General features: G+C 38.0%; 1 protein-coding gene across 1 annotated transcript in view; it reads right to left on the bottom strand.

Annotated features, from left to right (window-relative positions):
- Positions 1-18,570, bottom strand: part of LOC150105278 (integrin beta-PS-like) — a 151,451-nt gene that overhangs the window by 49,417 nt on the left and 83,464 nt on the right. The window contains exon 5 of the mRNA XM_090394063.1: positions 12,460-12,558. Within this exon, the coding sequence (XP_090250189.1) occupies positions 12,460-12,558 (99 nt within the window). The remainder of the gene's footprint in view (positions 1-12,459; positions 12,559-18,570) is intronic.

Below are 18,570 nucleotides of genomic sequence, written 5' to 3'. Positions count from 1 at the left end.
TCAACTCAGTTATTATCAACTCTTCTGATGCTATAACCAAATCCAAAATTTTTGAACCTCTTGTTCCCTCTGTTACATGTTGCCTAAGACATTTGTCCCTCAAGAATTCTAGAAATTCCATTCCCCTATTGCTACATGCATCTTCCTCTCTCCAATTTATACTACTGAAGTTAAAATCTCCCATAACAATCATTCTTCTTGCACTTGCCAAACTTAGCTGTCTAAACATCTCCTGGTCCCTATCCTCTGTGCTCCTGGGTCTGTAGCAACACCCCACTAAATATCCTGTCTTGCCTATCTCTACCTCACACCATACGCTCTCAAAATCATTTGTCTCACTTCCTTCCAAATTCTCCACTCTTAGAGGACATAGGTCATCACTTATCATAAGCAGTACCCCACCACCACGCATTCCCCTCCTATCCTGACGAAAAATGCTATACCCAGCGACTTCTATTCCTGTTGTTATATCCCCTTCTGTCAACCACGTCTCAGTGATCGCAATAATTTTTGGCCAGGCTGATGCTATCTGCGCCACCAATTCCTCTCCCTTATTCCGGATACTCCTGGCATTAGTATACAGCATATAAATGCCATTGTTTCTATACCCAGTATTATCTCTTCTGGACTCCACTGGGCTCAGTGTTACCTGACATTGTCTCCCTTCTCCCAAGTATCCATTCCCACAAGAGGCCACCCCTGCTATCATCCTCCCTGGGACACACTGACTCGTTCAGAACAGCAATCTCTCCAGATGCCTACGTCCTTCCTCATTCAAATGTAAACGGTCTCTCGCATACAACTCCTCTCTTTCCTCAAACACACTCCAGGCATCCACATATACCAGTCCTCTCTTGTCACACATTCTCGCTATTATGACATTCAATATCACCGCTCGTCTGCTCAGCTCATCATTATCATACCTAGGCAACACGCACACTATTTTTCCTCTCTCTGTCTTCTTTCTGTCTATCTGACAAGAAGGGAGAGAACTATGGTTTAATCTTGTTCTATCCCTTTGTATATGGTTAGCACAGTTCAAGAACTAGATTTCTTTGCTTGTAGAGTCACGATTAAGTACAATGGGTTGAGATCAGCAATCGTGAGTGCTTTGTCAGTGAATGAGTTCAAGCAAAGTATGTTAAGTATGGTGTTAAAAATGGTTAGTGTATTACTCTTGCAATGAGTCTTCAGATACCATGAATGCATCTATATAATGATAATAAGAGTTTTTGAGGGATAACTACCTCAGACAGCATGTAATAGAGGACACACGAGGATTAATGGTCTTGGATTTGGTCATCTCGTTGGAGGATGTAATTATCAATGAGGTGTCAAATCATCCACCAGTTGGTGAAAGTGACCATGAGGTGATTACCTGGGTGGTTGCCAGCAGTGCAAGGACCCCTGTGAAAAAAGGGTATATGTGGAACTACAAGGGGGGGTGATTATGAAGAGCTCAGGAGACAGCTTGCAGGTGTAGCATGGAATGAGGAGTTAGCTGGAAAAGAGATCAATGCAGCTTGGGGGATTTTCAAAAACTACTTAGTAGATGCAATGTCTAAATGTATACCATGGGTGAGAAGGTTAAATAAGGTAGGTGTGAGATGGATGAATAAAGAGATTAAGCATGCAATACAGAGAAAAAGGGCATTGTGGAGGCAGCATAAGAGAAGTGGAAGTAACCAATTTCATGAGGTCTACAAAGACCAGGCAAGGAGGGTGACTTGGTTGGTTAGAGTAGCTAAAGAGAGGTATGAACAGCAGTTAGCTAATGAAGCCAAAAAGAATTCTAGGGAGTTCTTTCGATATGTAGCCAGCAAAAGAAGGAATGATTATGGAAGGATGACATTGATTGGAGGAAATGGTATAAAGACAGCTGTTGCAGAATGTGTGGTGGAGATACTTAATGAGCAGTTCATAAAGATCTTTCAATCTTGTGAATGTGACTTCATGGAGAGATTAAGGGCAGTTGATGATGGGGAGGAGAGACTGACTGTAAGTGAGCAAGAGGTGTTTGGGGAGTTGAGTAAACTAGATGTAAATAAGGCTGTGGGACTTGATAATATATCACCGCGTATTCTGAAGGAATGTGCCAGAGAGTTGAAACCTGCCTTGACATATTTTTTTAATACGAGTCTTGCACTTGGTCAAGTCCCTAAAGAGTGGAAGGAGGGCAAGATTGTGCCACTTCATAAAGGAGGTGATCGAACTCAAGCATCAAACTATAGGCTTATCTGTGTGTCAGGTGTTGTAGTTAAGTTGTTGGAGAAGCTTGTGAGAACTAGGATCCAGAGTTGGGTTGACAACAATGGTATAATCTTTGATGGACAGCATGGATTTACTAAAGGGAGGTCATGTTTTAGTAATCTACTTACTTATTACAATAAAGTGACTGCTTCCTTGGACAGAGGAGAAGGATACACAGTAATATACTTTGATTTCGCAAAAGCTTTTGATAGAGTACCTCATGATAAGTTGACAGTCAAACTAGAGCAGATCGGGTTGGATATTAGATTAGTGAATTGGATTGGAGACTGGCTATCTGATAGGTATCAACAAGTTGTGTATGGGGGTGCAATATCCAGGAAAAGGAAAGTCACTAGTGGAGTGCCTCAGGGGTCTGTTTTAGGGCCGTTACTATTTAACTTGTATATTAATGATATTGGCGAAGATTTGGATGGAGATATTCAGTTGTTTGCAGATGATGCAAAGTTGGGATGAACCATAAAGTGTAGTGAAGATGTTGTGGCCTTGCAAGAAGACTTGAATAAATTGAGTGATTGGTCAAGCAAATGGGGATGTGAGTTCAATGTTGCAAAATGTAAGGTTTTAAAATTTGGAAAACAAAGATGAGATGCAGAATTTATGCTTGGTGAGAATATATTGTTGGAAGTAGAGGAAATAAGAGATCTGGGGGTGATAGTGGATAAGGATCTAAAATTTAGGGGACACATTGCCAAAATTGGGATGAACCATAAAGTGTAGTGAAGATGTTGTGGCCTTGCAAGAAGACTTGAATAAATTGAGTGATTGGGCAAGCAAATGGGGATGTGAGTTCAATGTTGCAAAATGTAAGGTTTTAAAATTTGGAAAACAAAGATGGCATGCAGAATTTATGCTTGGTGAGAATATATTGTTGGAAGTAGAGGAAATAAGAGATCTGGGGGTGATAGTGGATAAGGATCTAAAATTTAGGGGACACATCGCCAACATTGTGAAGACAACGCAAAGACTTCTGGGAATGATGCGGAGGACACTGACGTGTAGAAGTAGGGAGATTCTTGTTCCATTGTATAAGGCTTTGATTAGGCCACACATGGACTATTGTGCCCAGATTTGGTCACCGGGTTTTTAGAAGGATGAAGAGATGTTGGAAAGGGTCCAAAGGCGACCTAAGGTAGTGTCTGACCTCTGGAATGTCGAGTATGAGGAAAGATTGAAAAGATGTAATTTGCAGAGTCTAGTGGAGAGAAGGAAGAGGGGAGATATGATAGAGACCTACAAGTTGGTAAGGGGTTGTTATAGGATCAATGGTGGAGAAGTTTTACAGAGAATAGTGGGAGATCAGGGGAGAACCAGAGGTCATCCCTGGAAACTATAAAGAGGGTGTGAGTAGGGGAGTGAGAGGCAGAAAATTTTTTTCGTGCAGAGTTGTGAGTGATTGGAATGCCTTGCCTGAGAGTGTGGTGTCTGCAAGGAGTTTGAATGTGTTTAAGACACGGTATGATGAGATGTGTGTGAGATAAAAGGACCTCCTAGATGAGTCTTTGACTCCATGAGGTCTTGTTTAATAATAATAATAATAATAATAATAAACCTGTGGAGAAGAACATAACAGAAGTTTTAACAAATTAAAAAAAAAAACTACACAATCATGATGCAAAGTAGTTTAATTAATAAAGAGGAATTTATATTTCATGTTGGGATCAAACAATATTCAAGCCTTCTAGTACATGAAGTCCAGTGGTGCAACCTTTGCCCAGCCATGTTTGGTCGTCAATACTATGTTACATCTATAGTACTAGTGACCAAACCAAGTACATGACTCCATTTTACCAAGAACTGTTCACTGTATGTCTCTCCTATTCTTTGGTAAGAAAAAAATGACAAGAATCCTGAATAGCTTAGATACTAATAAACGATGTGGTCCTAATGGTAGAGCTTCATTTTGCTATGAACTTGTGCTCCAAAAGTAAAATATTGAAAAAGGAGGCATTAATCCCACTTATCAAAATCTGTAGTAAAAATATGCCAACAAACAAAGTACTGTCCAATTGTCTCTCTCTCTCTTGACATGCCTAGCAGATCTGGCATTCAAGTCTAATCAGCATACTACCATTTTAAGGTCTGCTTTCTAGCTTTTGCAATTATATTCACCATTGTTGAAACCATAAATCTAGTCCTCACATCCCTGCTAATCACACTCTTAAACAATTTCCAGAGATGAATCCTTGTTCCTTCCCTTCCTGCTATGTATAAAAAAAAAAGTCTTATGTCAGTCCTATAAAAACCCCTTTAATAACATACATTTCTACTATATTCTCCTCTTTTCCACCTATAAACTAGCTTCTTTAACCAACAGACCATCAATTTATCCTCATAGCCAGCACATGTTACAATCTTGGTCAATTGCCTCTAGATTCTCTATACCACTTCCTAACCCAAATAATCCATACATCTCTGTATAATAATCCAGACATGGCCTTAATATTAATAGTCTTATGAAGAGGAATAATACCCCACCCCCCCATACTGTTAGTGTATTCTTTAGCATTCAAGTAATACAATGAGCTATTCTCACTACCTTTACAATATAACCTCTAAACTTCAACTCCTTGTCCACAATCACTTCCAAATCCCTGGCCACATGACCTGCTGTCCACTTCATCAATATAGAACAAGTTGTGATTTCTTCATCCCAAAGTGCACTGACCATATACTTTGCCACATTAAATTCAGATATTATTCTTTGCCATACTTCCAGTCTATTTAAGTCATCCTACAGTCCATAACTCTAATGTACAAATTAAACAGCAACAGATCACGTACTTAGACCTGCAGTACACAACAGCTGGTGACCTTCTTTCTGCTGGATTCAATTTTCTAATATAACACTCCTTGGTGTCTATCCATCAGCTACCCTCTTATCCACACTGGCTCCTATGTAACAGACTTTTATCTTTCCTGCTGAATGCCTTTGCAAAGTCTAGCAGTATCACTGTGTAGCCATTTCCTTCATCCAACTCAACCATTACTTGACTATGCAAAATGAGCAAATTACCAAAGAAAGACTTAACCTTCACAAAACTATGCTGCCCCTCTGCCCAGTGTACCATATTCCTGTCCAACCGCTCATGAATTCTACATTTTATGCCAACTTTTCCAATACCTTAATTACTACTCCTACAATAATGGTTAGTCTGTAATTTGTTACCACTATCTAGGAGATTTCCTTTATGCAGTAAAACTATTTTTCCCTCATTCCACTCCTCTGGCACATTCCCACAGCTGAGAGAGATTTAACAGACTGATCAGCCTGTTGAAATCTCTTGCACATTCTGTGAAACATGGGTTAATATTCCATCCAATCTCATGGTATTATTCACATTCTGGAATAATCTAAGCATCTCCAATTCCTCTACCTCTATTCTTTCATCTCAATGTTACACCTGGCAATGCAATATCCCCACCTGAATGGTATATTGCAAAATAATCACTCTAACTTATTTCATCTGCTTCTGTTACTTCCTTACTATCGGCACTATTAAAGTCATCATTCCAGAGTTGTTTTTCTTTTTACTTGTCATTTATTGGCCTACTCAGCTAGCTTCCTTATTATCTGTTTTAGCCTTCCTTACTATATAATTGGTCATCCTTCTTGCCTGTACTCTGTACAGTTCATATATACTTGCCACAATGTTTTCTTTTTCAACAACTATCACTTAATAATACTATCAGTCAGATTCATCCTCATCAATCTTGGTATACATTCTGACAACTCTTGTCCATCCCATACACTGCTAACATCCACCTCCAGATTTTTATGCCACAGCACTGTTCCAAGCTGGCTCTTAAGTTTTTCATCATCACCTGCTTTGTAATTCTACATATACTCCTTTTTAAATGAAAATTATTTATGTATGGTAATCTCCCAGCACTTTGAAGTCCCCTCCATTATATGCTATCTCAGGTAATTATCTCTTAGAAGCTATATGAATTCCATTTTATTCCTTCCCTGTGACTACTTCTTCCAAGCTATGTCCCATCTCATACAGTCCCTATGTCCTCTGTGAAAAGCATATACATATTGCATTCCATGTGTGACTATATCTTCCGCCATCCACAAATTCTCACTAATGATTATAACTTTTGACCAAGTTGAACTAACCAATACCAAAAAACTCCCTTCTCTTATTCCTGTTGCATCTAGAATTAGTATATGCAAATTACAGCATCCAATTTGGTCCAAACCTCTCTTATGCTGATTATCCCCTTACAGAACAGAGCTATATTTATCATCATTTGCTCCAAAGACAAAAAAGACCACATAACAGAAAGCAAATGTAATTTATACACCTACTAAGAGATAATTATTTGAGGTAGCATGTGATGAAGGAAACACTTGATGTGAGATGTGTTAATCATAGGATTGGAAGAGCTATCCATAACCAAGGTAGTCAGCCACATTGCCTCATGAGATTGTAAAATATGAGGAATATTCTGTCAAGAAGGGGAGGGATATATGTGGAACTACAATGCAGGTGATTATGACAAGCTTAGGAGGAAGCTTCAATCTGTGCCATGGCATAAAACCCTGCAAGGGAAGGATATTAGTAGTGCATGGGAGATAGTTAAGGGGCATCTAGAGGAAGCAATATTAAATTATTATTATTATTATGGGCAACTCCAGGGAGTCCTTAGACTCATCGAGGGAGGACACAAATCATGTTCATCACAACTATTCGACATTCACACAGTATCTATCATACCTTGCCTTAAACTCATTCACTGTCACAGCACCCACTACAGACTCTGGCAGCTTATTCCACTCATTCAGCACTCTAAAAGTAAAGAATCCAGCTCTAACACCCTTACTAACCACACTCTTGCCTAGCTTCCATGGATGTCCCCTAGTCCTCCTACCACCACCAGCCCTGTTCTCAAAAATATCTTCTGAATTAATTTTATAGAAACTATTCAGTAATTTGAATGTCTCAATCATATCTCCCCTCCTCTGCCTATCAACCAATTTCTGCAACCCACAAATCCTCAACCTGTTCTCATAAGGTTCATTCCACAGACCTGCTATCATATTGGCCCCTCGCATCTGGATCCTCTCAACCTCCTCCCCATCAAGAAGAAACCTAGGTGACCAAATCTGGGCACAGTAGTCGAGATGGGGTCTTATCAAAGCTCGATACAGAGGAACAATAACATGCTTGTCTCTGCTCGTCAAAGTATTCTTCAGCAAACAAGTGATTTGATGAGCTGATTTGGCCACTTTTGCAATGTGCCCCCTAAACTTTAACTCTTTATCCCCCAACACTCCTAAATCTCTTGCCTCATCAATTTCCTGGAGTACAGTTCCACCAATGTAGTAAACTGCTGCTAATCTTTTCACCCCAAAATGTATAACCTTACATTTTGGGGTGAAAAGATTAGCAGCAATTTACTACATTGGTGGAACTGTAGTGGTGTGCCACAAGGATCTGTTTCTTGGACCACTGCTGTTTAATTTGTTCATTAATGATATAGGAAAGGATCTGAGAGTAACGGTTCATTTGTTCGCGGATGATGCAAAGTTGGGTAGGGCAATAGTGAATGCAGATGATGTCAAAATTTTGCAGGATGATTTGGATAAATTGACATCCATTCTCCTTAGCCCAGACCTCCAATTTATCCAAATCATCCTGCAAAATTTTGACATCATCTGCATTCACTATTGCCCTACCCAACTTTGCATCATCCGCGAACAAATGAACCGTTACTCTCAGATCCTTTCCTATATCATTAATGAACAAATTAAACAGCAGTGGTCCAAGAAACAGATCCTTGTGGCACACCACTAGTCACAGGCCGTCTTTTGGACTCTACTCCTGAATAAATCACTCTCTGATATCTCTCCGTCAACCACCCCATCCATCTCACCAACCCTATATCCATCCTCATATGCTGCAATTTACTGATTAGAATTCCATGTAGTATCCTGTCAAAGGCCTTGGCAAGGTCCAGTAGAATCACTGTAAACCCATTACCCTTATCCAGTTCAGCTGTCACTGTGTTATAATACGTGAGCAAGTTACTGAGGCATGATCTACCCTTCACAAAACCATGCTGTCCCCAATACAGTATCCCATTTTCATCTATCCAATCTTGTATTTTCCTCTTGACTATTTTCTCCAAGACCTTTATAATGATTCCTGTTATGCTGATTGGTCGGTAACTTTCAACAGCAGTCTTGTATGCAGCGGAACTATTTTCCCCTCTTTCCATCCCTTTGGGACTGACCCAGATTCAAATTAAACAAAATGGTCAAGGGCACTGACAATTCTTTAGACAATTCACGTACAACATGAGCTGGTATACCATCCAATCCCACAAATGTATTGACATTGAGGTTCTGTAATAGACTATTTACCTCTCCTTCATTCATCACAATTCCAGTATAAGCTGTTGGTTCTTCCATTCCTGCAATGTCACCACCTGGATGATATACTCTTGCAAAGTGCTTGCTCAATAATTCCACTATATCGACTGATTCGGTTACCTCCCTACCCTCAGCATTTTTTAAAATCGTTCTGCCATGAACATTTTTCCTTTTACTTGCAACATATTGAAAAAACTCTTTGGGATTCTCTTTGGCCTGCATGGCCAATATTTTTTCATAATCTGCTTTCACTTTTCTTACCACCCTTGTTACCTTTCTGGCCTGAGCTTTGTACTGTTCCTGCACCTGCTGGTCACCTTTCTCCTTAAATTCCCTCCACAATTGTTTTTTTTTTGCAGCTCAAGCTTAATGTATTATTCATCCATTTAACCCCTACTTGATTTATTATTTGGACTCTTGGTATACAGTCAACCATTGCCTCCTGCAAACACTTCTTAACCAATTGTATACTTAAGGTAAAGAGGATTAATCATGTTGGTTTTAGATGGATGAATAATATCATTAAGCATCAGCTGCAGAAAAAGAAAATGCTGTGAATGATAAATAAGGAGAAAGGTGACCAGTAAACTCATGAACAGTACAAGAGTCAGGCAAAAAAGGTGATCAGCATGGTAAGGAAGGCAAAATCAGATTAACCAGGTCAAAGAAAATCCCATGTTGGTTTTAGATGGATGAATAATATCATTAAGCATCAGCTGCAGAAAAAGAAAATGCTGTGAATGATAAATAAGGAGAAAGGTGACCAGTAAACTCATGAACAGTACAAGAGTCAGGCAAAAAAGGTGATCAGCATGGTAAGGAAGGCAAAATCAGATTAACCAGGTCAAAGAAAATCCCAAAGGGTTCTTTTGTACAAGTAAGAGGAAGATTTACCTCAATGAGTGCTGATGGCAATAAGGTAACAGAAGCAGATAAAAATAGTTGAGTTACTGAGTGACCACTCTGCAAGGATATATATCATCCAAGTGAGGTTACTGCTGTGACAGAGGCTAATATGGAAAAAGAGGTGGATGAATTGGAGGCGCTTAGGATATTGTAGAATCTCAACATAAATACAACTGTGCAATCACATGCTTGGGTTAAAAGCTTGGGTTTTACAAGAATGTGCAAGAGAACTGACAATGTCTCTGACTAGGTTCTTTAATCTAAGTCTCGGCTCTGGTATAGAGTTCCAAGTAAATGGAAAGAAGACAAAATAGTTCCCTTGTATAAGAGAGGTTCAAAGCCTCCAGTAGCAAATTACAGACCAATCAATATCTCAGGAGTGGTGGTAAAAAGTACTAGATAAATTGGCCAAAAAAGAGAATTCTAGAATGGGTGGATAACAACATGATGATAAAGCTCTATAAGGGGCAACATGGCATTGTTAAGGGTAGGTCATGCTTTAATAATTTATTATTAAATTTTCATAATAGAGTGACAGCTGAGTTGGATAAAGAAATGGCTATAAGATAATTCTGCAAAGGAATTTGAATGAACACTACATAGAACACTTATGCAAATTAGAAGAAATGGGGATGGATATGACACTGGTTATGTACGACAGGGTGGCTGCTGGACAGACATAAGAAAGTGGTATATGAAGAAGCAGAATCCAGACAAAAGCAGGTGACTAGTGATGTAATACAAAGTTCAGTGCTAGGAACACTACTGTTTAATTTGTACATAAATGACAGGAAATAACCTGAAAGGAAATATTCAGTTGTGTGCTGATGATGCAAAATTAGGTAGAGTAATAGTCAATCAAGGCAATGTGGAGAGCTTGCAGGACTATTTAAATAGGCTATCAGTATGGCAAAAATATAATGAGTGTCAGTTTAATGTGGAGACATGCGAATTTATGCATTTTGGGGTAAACAATTTACAATTTGTGTGCATTGATGGAACTGTACTCCAGGAAATAGATGAAGGTAGAGATTTAGGGGTGCTGGTAGACAGAGTTAAAGTTTTGAGAACATACTGCTAAGGTTGCTAACTTTCCTCATAAGATTACTTGGCTATGAAGAACATACTAACAAGGTGAGATAAGGAAGTTCTCATTCCTCTTTATAAGACCTTGATATGAACACATCTGGATTATTGTGCTCAGGTCTGGTCACCTGGGTTTCTTAGGAATGAGGAAGTGGTGGAGAGGATCCAGAGGTGAGTGACCAAGATGGTGAGTGGGCTGTGGAATGCTCCCTATGAGGATAGACTGAGGGTTTTTGAATTGCAAAAGTTGATTGATAGGTGGAGGAAAAAAAAAGAAGAGTGGGGGATATGATTGAAACATTTCAGTAAGGATTTTATAGTGTTGATTCAGGAGAAATGTTTCTGCATTTGGCTAGAGGAAGAACAACAAGAATTTCGGTCAAAAGGTGTGGTTAGAAAAGGCATGAGGACTAGATTTTTTGCTTGGAGAGTGGTGAATGAATGGATTTCCAATGTTAGTTTGTGAGTGTTTTGTCTGTTAATGGGTTCAAGGAGAAGTATGATAGATTGTGTGGAGAGTTTGGGTTTCGTGCGATGAGTCTTTGGATTATATGGAGGTGCCTGTACAATAATAATAATAATAATTGCTGAAATAAAGAGCCAAAAGGCTTCAGTTCGGTGATGCTAAATTACATAAGCAAAATGGATATTAGATCCAGCATTATTTCAAAGCTGAATGTAGAAACTATGAAAGTTTCGTAAGTTGACCAGAGAGTTTGCGGGAATACTTTCCTTGGCATTCATGAGTTGCCTTAATGTGGACTATTTAAAAGACATATGCACAGCCCAAGCATCTATATATTTGCCTTTTATTAGTCCATTTTGATAAGGTTTCACTAGCCTGACAGCTGTTTCGAAAGAGACCAGGCAGAAACCTTAAGAGAATAAAAACTGTTGTTCAGTACCAAGAAACTTGAAATGTCAGAGAAATGTATTTTTTGTAAGTGAACTCTCAGTTGGTGTGTAAAAGTAATTACTAAAATAAAGAGCCAAAAGGCTTCAGAGAGCTTGTAGGTTCTTCGGCATTCATGAGTGACTCAGTGTGGACTACTTAAAAGACAAAAACACTGCCCAAGCATCTACATATTCACCTTTTATTAGTCTATTTCGATAATAATAATTATTTGATTATTTGACATTCTCCCACTTACTCACCTTAGAATCACTGAACACATGACCGAAGTAACTGTGTGCCACATACACACACACACAGTTACTTCGGTCCTTCCATAAAAATCTCTCGTTCCATATAAATATCTTGGTTATGAAGATATTTCAGGTGCAAACTTTTATTGGCTTACAAATGAGTAAAATACTGATGAAAAGAACACTATAATTTATTTTCTAGTATGACAGACTTCCCCACATCTTCTTTAAAAAACAAACCTTTCATCTAGCACGTTGCATCTCTGAATTACCAAAAATCCACTGTACTCTTGGAGAAATGCAAGTTGCAAATTTAGCACACTGTGAAACTTTTTTTAACTGATGGTAATGAAAAAAATTAGAATGAATACATTAGAATGAAACATGTATACATAAACAAGAACATGAGTAAAGGCACACTGTCATCTTATGTTATCACCTTGTATGTGCAATGCAATTTAAATTAACAGTCAAAAAACTAAAACTACTTGAAAGCACATTAAATTCAGCCAAAAATATTCTGAATATAGTACAACCACACAAAAAAACATAAAATTCAATGTAATAATTTAAATCTATCTCTTAACAATGCTTGAAATTGCTGTCCTACTCAAAAATTAAGAAGAGGCAAACAGATATGTAAAATAAGACATCTAAATATCAGAACTTACAGGACAATCTTCACAAAATATACCACTGTACGATTCTTCTTTGACATTTAAACATTGGCATGTGCCACAAACACAGTCACCATGTCCACTGCAAATTTTCTAGATGAAAAATAAAATAAAAATGCATTAATTAAAGATGATCATCATCAAAATTCCTACAATGTACAGGATATGATAATACTACATGAAAAATTTACACAATTACTAACTTCCTATCTACAATTTTCCTCCAAATCAATGTTACTTGTCAAGACCCCAACATAATCAGATCTTATATTTCTATCTTCTAAGGCACATTTTACCTTATCAATCCACCTATATATTGGTCTTCCTCTGGGTCTTTTTTCTGTCAACCTGGCAGAGAACACTTGTTTTGCTAATCTTTCTAACCTCGCCCATTCTAATACATTCCTGGATGCTGACAATGTCAAGTTCTTTCCTAATATCCTTGTTTTTAATAGGATATTGCCATCAGCGCCATCTGTTCATGCCTCTAATCTTTCTCAGGACTCTCACATCTGTGGTCTCTAGTCTTTGGTAAAGTGTTTTACTTTTGATCCATCTCTCAGATCCATAAGTTAAAACTGGTTTGAACACTGTCTTGTATACAGCTAATTTAGTGTTTTGACTAATTTCTCTCTTATTCCATATAAATTTATTCAGTTGACTTCCTACCATAACAGCTATGTTGATTCTGTTGTCTATTTCCATATTTAATTTACCATCTTCACTAAAAATCATGCTTAAGTAGCTGAAATGTTTCCCTTGTTCTATAGGTTTTCCATTCATGATGCAGTTGATATTTTCAATTCTTCTGCCTATTTTCATTGTCATTGTCTTGTTATTGCTGACCTTCATACTGTATCTATTACAACAGTTATTCAATTTAGTCAGGAAATCTTGCCGACTTGTAGGATTTATTTAGAAGTATATAACATCGTCTGCATAAAGCAAAGAGCTGACATTAACATCTCCAATTTTGATATCGAGTTTAGTACCATTTTCATTCATAATGTGATCCATATAGATAATGAATAACAGAGGAGATAATGTATAATGACATCCTTGTCTGACACCAGATTTAACATTAAACCATCTTCCTGTACTTCCTTCAATACTAATTGCTGACTTACAACTCAACTGACATACAACTTATAATTTAAATGCAAACACTGCTGTAGGTTTAGATGGAATATCAGCTCAGTGTTGCGTGAATGTGCAAGGGAAATGTAAATGCTTCTTACTTGGTTATTTAACTTAAGTTCGAACTCTGGTATGGTCCCTAGGGAGTGGAAGGAAGGCAAAGTAGTTCCTTTGCATAAAGGTGGCTCTAAGACTGTGGTAGTTAATTACGGAAAAATCACCATCTAAGGAGTGGTGGTAAAAGTATCAGAAAAGTTGGTTAAAGACAGAATTCAAGGATGGGTGGATCAGAATATGATACTCTACAGGGGCCAACATGGTGCTGTTAAAGATTGATCCTGCTTTAGCAATTTATTAACTTTTTATAATAGAATGACATGTGAATTGGACAAGGGAAATGGCTACATAGTCATACTTCTGGATTTTGCTAAGGCTTTTGACAGGATATCCCATGGAATACTGTTGCACAAATTAGAGCAGATGGGGATGGATACTAAACTGGTGATATGGATAAGAGAATGGCAGGGAGAGATATCAGAAGGTGGTGTATAGAGGAGCAGACTCCAAGATGAGACAGGTGACCAGTGGTATGCCTCAGGGCTCTGTGCTTGGGCCATTGTTGTTTAATTTGTACATAAATGATATAGGAAATGACTTAAAGGGAGATATTCAGTTGTTTGCTGATGATGCAAAGTTGGGTAGTGCAATAAAAAATCATGCTGATGTTGAGAGTTTACAGGATGATTTAAATAAGCTGTCAAAATGGGCAAAAGGTAATGGATGTCGGTTCAGTGTGGAAAAGTGTAAAGTTATGCATTTTGGGATTAATGATTACCAGCTGTGTACCACATTGGTGGAATGGTACTCCAAGAGATTGATGAGGCTAGGGACTTGGGGGTGTTGATGAATAGGGAGATGAAGTTTGGGCACATTGCTAAGGTGTCCAAGATTGCACATAGGTTTATTTGGTTATTGAAGAACATACCAACATCCAGAGATAAATAGGTTATTATTCCCCTTTATAAGGCATTAATACTTCCACATTTGAATTACTATGCTCAAGTCTGGTCACCTGGATTCATTGGAGATGAGGAGGTTGTGGAGAGGGTTCAGAGGAGAGTGACTAACTTGGTGAGTGAGTGATGTAAAAAAATACTCCCTACATTGATAGATTGAGAGCTTGTGGATTGCAGAGGTTGGTTGATAGATGGAGAAGAGGGATATGATAGAAACATTTAAATTACTAAAAGGTTTTTATAAGATTGATGCAGGGGAAATGTTTCAGCGGTGTGATAGTGATGGAAGAACAAGCGGTCATCCCTGGAAATTAAGGAAAAGTGTGGTTAACAAGGGTGTGAGAACAAGGTGTTTCGCCTGGAGGGTGGTGAATGAGTGGAATGCATTGCCTGACTCAGTTGTGAGTTCTTTGTCTGTAAATGAATTCAAGAAGAGATATGATAGATATTGTTTGTAATAGTTTGGGTCTCCCGTGATGAGTCTACTGACGCATTGAGATACCCATAATAATTATAATAAGTATTGCTTGATATAATGCTCCATTGACACCATATAAATATATAGAGTATTGAATAGCTTCTCTCTTGGCACCTTGTCATATGTATTTTCCAGATCTAAAAAACTTAAATACAGATCTTTATTATATTCCCATGATTTCTCAACTATTTGTCGTAAAGTGAAGATCTGATCCTGACAACCTCTATTTGGCCTGAATTCAGCTTGTTCTTCACCAAGCTTTTCTTCCACAATCTTTCTCGACCATTTCTCAAGTATACTTGCATAAATCGTACCAGGAACACTCAGTAAAGAAATACCTGTAATTCTCACAATCGGTTTTATTTCCCTTTTTATATAACGGTATTATGAGAACTCTACTCCAATGATCCGGAATTTGTCCCTCTGCCCAGGCCTTCTGAACTATGCAGTGCAGCCACTGTAAGACTTTTATACCTACATACTTGAGCATTTCTGGTCGAATACCATCTATTCCTGTCGCCTTTCCACATTTCAGGCATTTGATGGCTTTTTCTACTTCAAGTATGGATATGTGTTCCTGACTGTATGCCTGTTCAGTGTTTTTTGCCACTGCTTGTTTCATTTAGCAATTTTTTGAAGTAATTACTCCATACATCAAGGATATCTTTTTCTCCATTTTATTTTCTCATATCGTTTTCATATCACGTTTATCATCTCTAATTCGTTTTACAGCACTGTTTCCTCCATTTCTGAGCTTCTTCAACAACCTCCAGAATATCTTACCACCTTCTTGATATTTATTTTCTATGTTCTTGCTAAAGTCTTCCCATGACTTTTGTTTAGTTAGTTTTACACAGTGTTTCACTTTCTTACATTTGTTTTTGTATTCTATAAGAGCACAAGCTGGCTTATTTACCAGGAACTTTTGATATGCTTTCTTTTTTCCTTCACTGCCTCTTTAACCTCCTGTGTCCACCATGGAGTTCTGATTTTTCTATCCTTGCAGCCAACCTCACCACATGCCTCTCTCTGGCTGAATCAATCAGTGTTTTCTTCATGGCTTGCCACTGAATCTCCAAGGTTTGGTTCCTCTTCTCAAACTCTTTCCTTTTTTCTTGAATAATGTTTGTGTTTTTTAGTCTACAGGTCATATCTGAGAGCTGCTCAACTTTTATTTGCCTTAAAACTTTCTTACACGTTCTTCTTTTCAATATGAAATTCAATTTTATCCTGCTCAAGACTAAATAATGATAACCTCCAATTTCAAATCCTCTGTATACTCTGGTGTCCTGCAACAGGGAAAAACATCACTATCAACAATAACATAGTTAATGAGACTTTACTTATTCCTTGCCTCTTCTCTCCATGTGAATTTGTATACATTTTTATGTTGGAACATGGTGTTAGTAATAACGAGTCCATGTCCTAAACAGAATTCCAACAGGTATTTGCCATTATTATTAGCTTTGCTCTTTTCTCCAAATTTTCCCAAAATATTTTTGTATGTCTGACAATCATTTCCTTCTCTGCTACTTAGATTCCCCAACAAGGACCAACTATTCCTTTTTCATTGCTTTCTCTAAAGCATCAAAAAATTCCTCCACTTCTACCTTAGTAGAACCTTCTGTGGGACCATAGGCACAAATAAGTATCATTGTCCAATTCCCCATTCTCATATTTGCCCACATCACTCTACTTGAAACTGCCTGCCATTCAAGAAGATTTGCCTCGTATTTTGAGTTGAATACTATGGCTACTCCTTCTTTTCCTTGATTGTCATTTCCTGAATATAACATTTTGTATTAATTGCTCAGAAAGATCTCGCCAGCTTTTGTCTTTTTTGTTTCAGTCACCCCTGTTATGTCGATCTGGTACTTATCTAATTCTTCAGCTAGCTCCATTTCTTTGCCATTCAGGCTTCTTATGTTGACAGTACCGATCTTTAACTCTGGTGATGTTGAGTTGAGGTGTGCTTTCAGATTTGCTTTCAGATTTCACTGTGGTTCCCTGGCAAAAGCAATGGGGACTTGTTTAACTGGGCGACGCCCCAGCCGGTAATGAAATTTTGTCATGTTGTATCATCATTTTCTATATTGGTTGATGTTAATGCTTGATGTAAGCTTGATGTTAATAAGGCAAACAGGGCTTTGTGACCTATCACTTTATGTCTTAAGGGAATGTTCCTGGGAAATAACAGCTGCTTTGGCATACCACACCTGTTTAACAAGTTTTGCAACAGCACAAGTCCTCAAGTAGTGAAAAAAGGATAAAATTGTTCTGCTTTAACAAGGTCGTGATAAAGTTGAGGCTACAAATTATAGATCAGTCTGCGTATCTGAAGTTTTAATTAAGGTGTTGAAGATGTTGGTAAAAGCTAGGACACAAAAGTGGGTTGATTAGCAGCAGTATTCTCTGTGATGGCCAAAATGGGTTTCTTCAAGTTAGATGCACATAGTGATATATTTAGATTTTACAAAGTTTTTTGATAATATGTAACATGATGGGTTCATAACTAAACTGGTATAGATGGGATTAGATACCAGCTAAACAAGTGATTGGCTATTAGACAGCTATCTGCAAGTTGAGTATGGGACACAGTATCCCAAAAGAGGAAAGTCATGAGTAGTGTGCAATAATATCTGTTTTGGGGCTGTTGTTGTTGAACTTGTATAATAATTATACTGAGACACAGGTTTAACTGAAGATACAGAGCTGTTTGAATGATGATGCAAAATTGGAGAGACTGATGAGGAGTCAAGTAGATTTGAATAGATTATATGAGTGAGTAAGCAATTGGAAATGCCAGGTGTTGAAAAGTGTAAGGTCCAGAAATAATGGATGGGTTGCAATGTATACACATCATCATCATCAAATTCCTGCCATGTACCCTCAAGGGGTGTACAGGATATGATAGTACTACATGAAAAAAATTACATCATTATTAATTTCCTATCTACAATTTTCCTCCAAATCAACCTGTTACTTTTCAACACTCCAACATTATCAGATCTTATATTTCTATCGTCTAAAGCACTTTGTACCGTATCAATCCACCTATATCTTGGTCTTCCTCTGGGTCGTTTTGCTGCCAACCTGGCAGACAACACTTGTTTTGCTAATCTTTCCTCGCCCATTCTGTTTAAGTGACCATACCACCTGAGATTAGCTCTGCTAGCGCATTCCTGGATGCTGACAATGCCAAGTTCTTTCCTAATATCCTCGTTTTTAATATGATACTGCCATTCATGCCATCTGTTCACGCCTATAATCTTTCTCAGGACTCTCATATCTGTGGTCGCTAGTCTTTGGTCAAGTGTTTTACTTCTGACCCAGCTCTCAGATCCATAAGTTAAAACTGGTTTGAACACTGTCTTGTATACAGCTAATTTAGTGTTCCGACTAATTTCTCTCTTATTCCATATGAATTTATTCAATTGACTTCCCACGATACCAGCTTTGCTGATTCTGTTGTCT

This window comes from Typopeltis vanoorti, chromosome 6, assembly GCF_054136105.1.
Source record: "Typopeltis vanoorti isolate ZY-2024b chromosome 6, IOZ_Tvanoo_1.0, whole genome shotgun sequence".
In the NCBI taxonomy this organism is placed as follows: Eukaryota; Metazoa; Arthropoda; class Arachnida; order Uropygi; family Thelyphonidae; genus Typopeltis; species Typopeltis vanoorti.
The sequence above is the reverse complement of the archived record's forward strand: the minus strand, read 5'-3'. Positions and strand labels throughout refer to the sequence as shown.